We start from the raw sequence: 2,229 nt of genomic DNA on the forward strand, positions 1-2,229 counted from the left end.
ACACACAAACTACCTTCTCTCTCAAATAACTCTCTCTCTTCTCACTCTTGCTCAACCACATCAAGTATCCATGGATCAGACAGGCTCGAATCTCAAGCTTGCAGATCCTTCATTATTTCCACTTCCATGATGCTCCTCGGAAAGAGTCTTCACTGACAGATGGCTAGTGTTGAGAGCACATTTCAAATCATAACAATGTTTTCACAATAATAAAACGTGACAGCATGGTCGTAATTTGAATCTCATGACACAGGCCTATGAAAGATGAATGTCCAGTTTACATTGTGATGGAAAAAAAAAAAAATGTTGGTGAGTGGGTGTGTCGCGTCCGTGACCTAACGCTCTCCTTTGAGTCTGATTGGCGGATGCAAATCACGCTCCCGTGCAAGTAGTCGCGAGAGTTAACGCAGCGGTTTCCCATGGTGACTGACTGTGAGTGACAAGCAGGTATCAAAGCTAGCTTTCACACAGTATATGCGAGAGAGATGCAAGTTTTTCGTGAAAGGTGCAAACACGCAAATTAAGCGATCACAGCAGACGTGACAGCCTTTGGCATTTTAGGGATTCTTGGTGTTCGTAGCTGATAACCGGATGTTAACGTTAAATGGAGAAAGCGTGTGTGTTGCATTTTAGCAAGTGAATTGCTTCGCTATCCTGCTGGCTTCTTTTCCCATTTCTCCCACTGTTTTGGAAGCGCTGTGGTGGAATCATAACGTTAGGTAAACCCATTTTGCAGACAACTAGCTTTAGCAAACCATCAGCATACAGAACTCCTGTTGACTCCTGCCTGAGAATTGGGTGTCCTTAGAAACATATTTTCGTGGATCACACCATCTGAAGGCTCGTCTGGACAGCCATACGTCTGCTGTCAGTGCCGTTTGACATCCAGTCGGGTTTTCTTTGAAGGTAGGTGGCAAAAATGCTAGGCTAGCTAGCTAGCAGTGTGGGCTATTCAACCAGTTAGCTTGCTAAACGCCATCATCTGTGCTTTGATAACTAGGTATCTTCCTCACCTTTATTTTCATCACACGCCATTGTCTGTCACTATGTGTTAGTACTCTGAAGAATGTAAGATTGTGCACATTTCTTTCATATTTGAACATTTACACTCAGGTTAGGCCGACACGCTCATGGAAGTGCCTGCAGGACAAAAATCGACGACTCACATTCTGTTGATGTTTTTTTTTTTTAATTATTATTCTCTCCAGTATGGCATGCGAGCTCGAGTTGTCTGAGTGTTTCCCATAACGTGTGCATGTTGTGCATTACTTTGCAGAGTATGGTTTAATTTTATTTATCGTATGACGTGCGAAACTGCATGGATGCTCCACGTTATGGCATTTGCCATAGTAAGCAAAACCCCTGTGTGCAGTGTAGCGTTCTCTGTATTACTTAACGTTAGTGCTTCAGTGGAAAGATCTGTAGGTTACCTTACAGGTAACATTAACCCTTCCCAATGCCGTTCCATTATGCCATGCAGTGTCGTTAGCCTAAGACTGGTGAAACTAGATAATGTGCCTGCCTTTTGTGTTTAGTGAAACACTCCTAAATTATTCACTACATAGGCCTACCCTTTGTTTAGTTGCGTGGTATTTCAATCATTAATAGGGGGTGCTGGAATTAGGATGGATTTTGAGCTGTAAGTGTGTTATGATTGTAACTTTTGCCCTGATCACTTAAGTGTGTGCTGGTATCTTACCCTTCCTCACTGCAGGGGCTGTATCCTGGACATCACAAAACTGGCGGACATGGATGAACAGAGTGTTGAGGTGAGAGACCGGGTACTCTGACTCGTCCTAATACATGTGGAGGGTTCTTTTTGGCTGCTGTCAAGGTTTAGGCTAGGTACTGTAGATACGTTCTAATTTCAATTTTAAAACATCTGTGCATTCCTCTGCTGCTGAGAATATGGACTCTTCATCTTTACGAACAGCATATAGCAGTGTACACACACACAGAGAGAGAGAGAGAGAGAGACCCATCTTTACCAACAGTATTCAGAGCAGTACACACACACACACACACACACACACACACACACACACACACACACACACACACACACACACACACACACATACAGAGCTCTTCATTTTTACTGCCAGCATAAAGATGGTGCGGCTCCTCCTGAGCTGTGCCTGTAAGTGGCTGCTGCTTTGTGTCCCTTTACCTCTGCTCAGCTCTATAAATAGCCGCTCTGTGCCCCTCTACCTCTCTGCTCAGCTCTAT

The 2,229-nt window shown here is 44.0% G+C and overlaps 1 protein-coding gene across 1 annotated transcript in view; it reads left to right on the forward strand.

The window, feature by feature from the left end:
- Positions 1–438: 438 nt before the first annotated feature.
- The window catches only part of LOC143099447 (E3 ubiquitin-protein ligase TRIM37-like), a 33,052-nt gene continuing 31,261 nt past the window's right edge, over positions 439–2,229 (forward strand). The window contains exons 1-2 of the mRNA XM_076262439.1: positions 439–906; positions 1,715–1,769. Coding sequence (XP_076118554.1) covers positions 1,749–1,769 — 21 coding nt within the window. The 5' untranslated portion in view covers positions 439–906; positions 1,715–1,748. The remainder of the gene's footprint in view (positions 907–1,714; positions 1,770–2,229) is intronic.

The sequence above is a fragment of the Alosa pseudoharengus genome, unplaced genomic scaffold (assembly GCF_046254945.1).
Source record: "Alosa pseudoharengus isolate Yale_2024_CS ecotype anadromous, Long Island Sound unplaced genomic scaffold, YU_APseudo_1.1 YU_APseudo_1.1_scf_28, whole genome shotgun sequence".
Classification (NCBI taxonomy): domain Eukaryota; kingdom Metazoa; phylum Chordata; class Actinopteri; order Clupeiformes; family Clupeidae; genus Alosa; species Alosa pseudoharengus.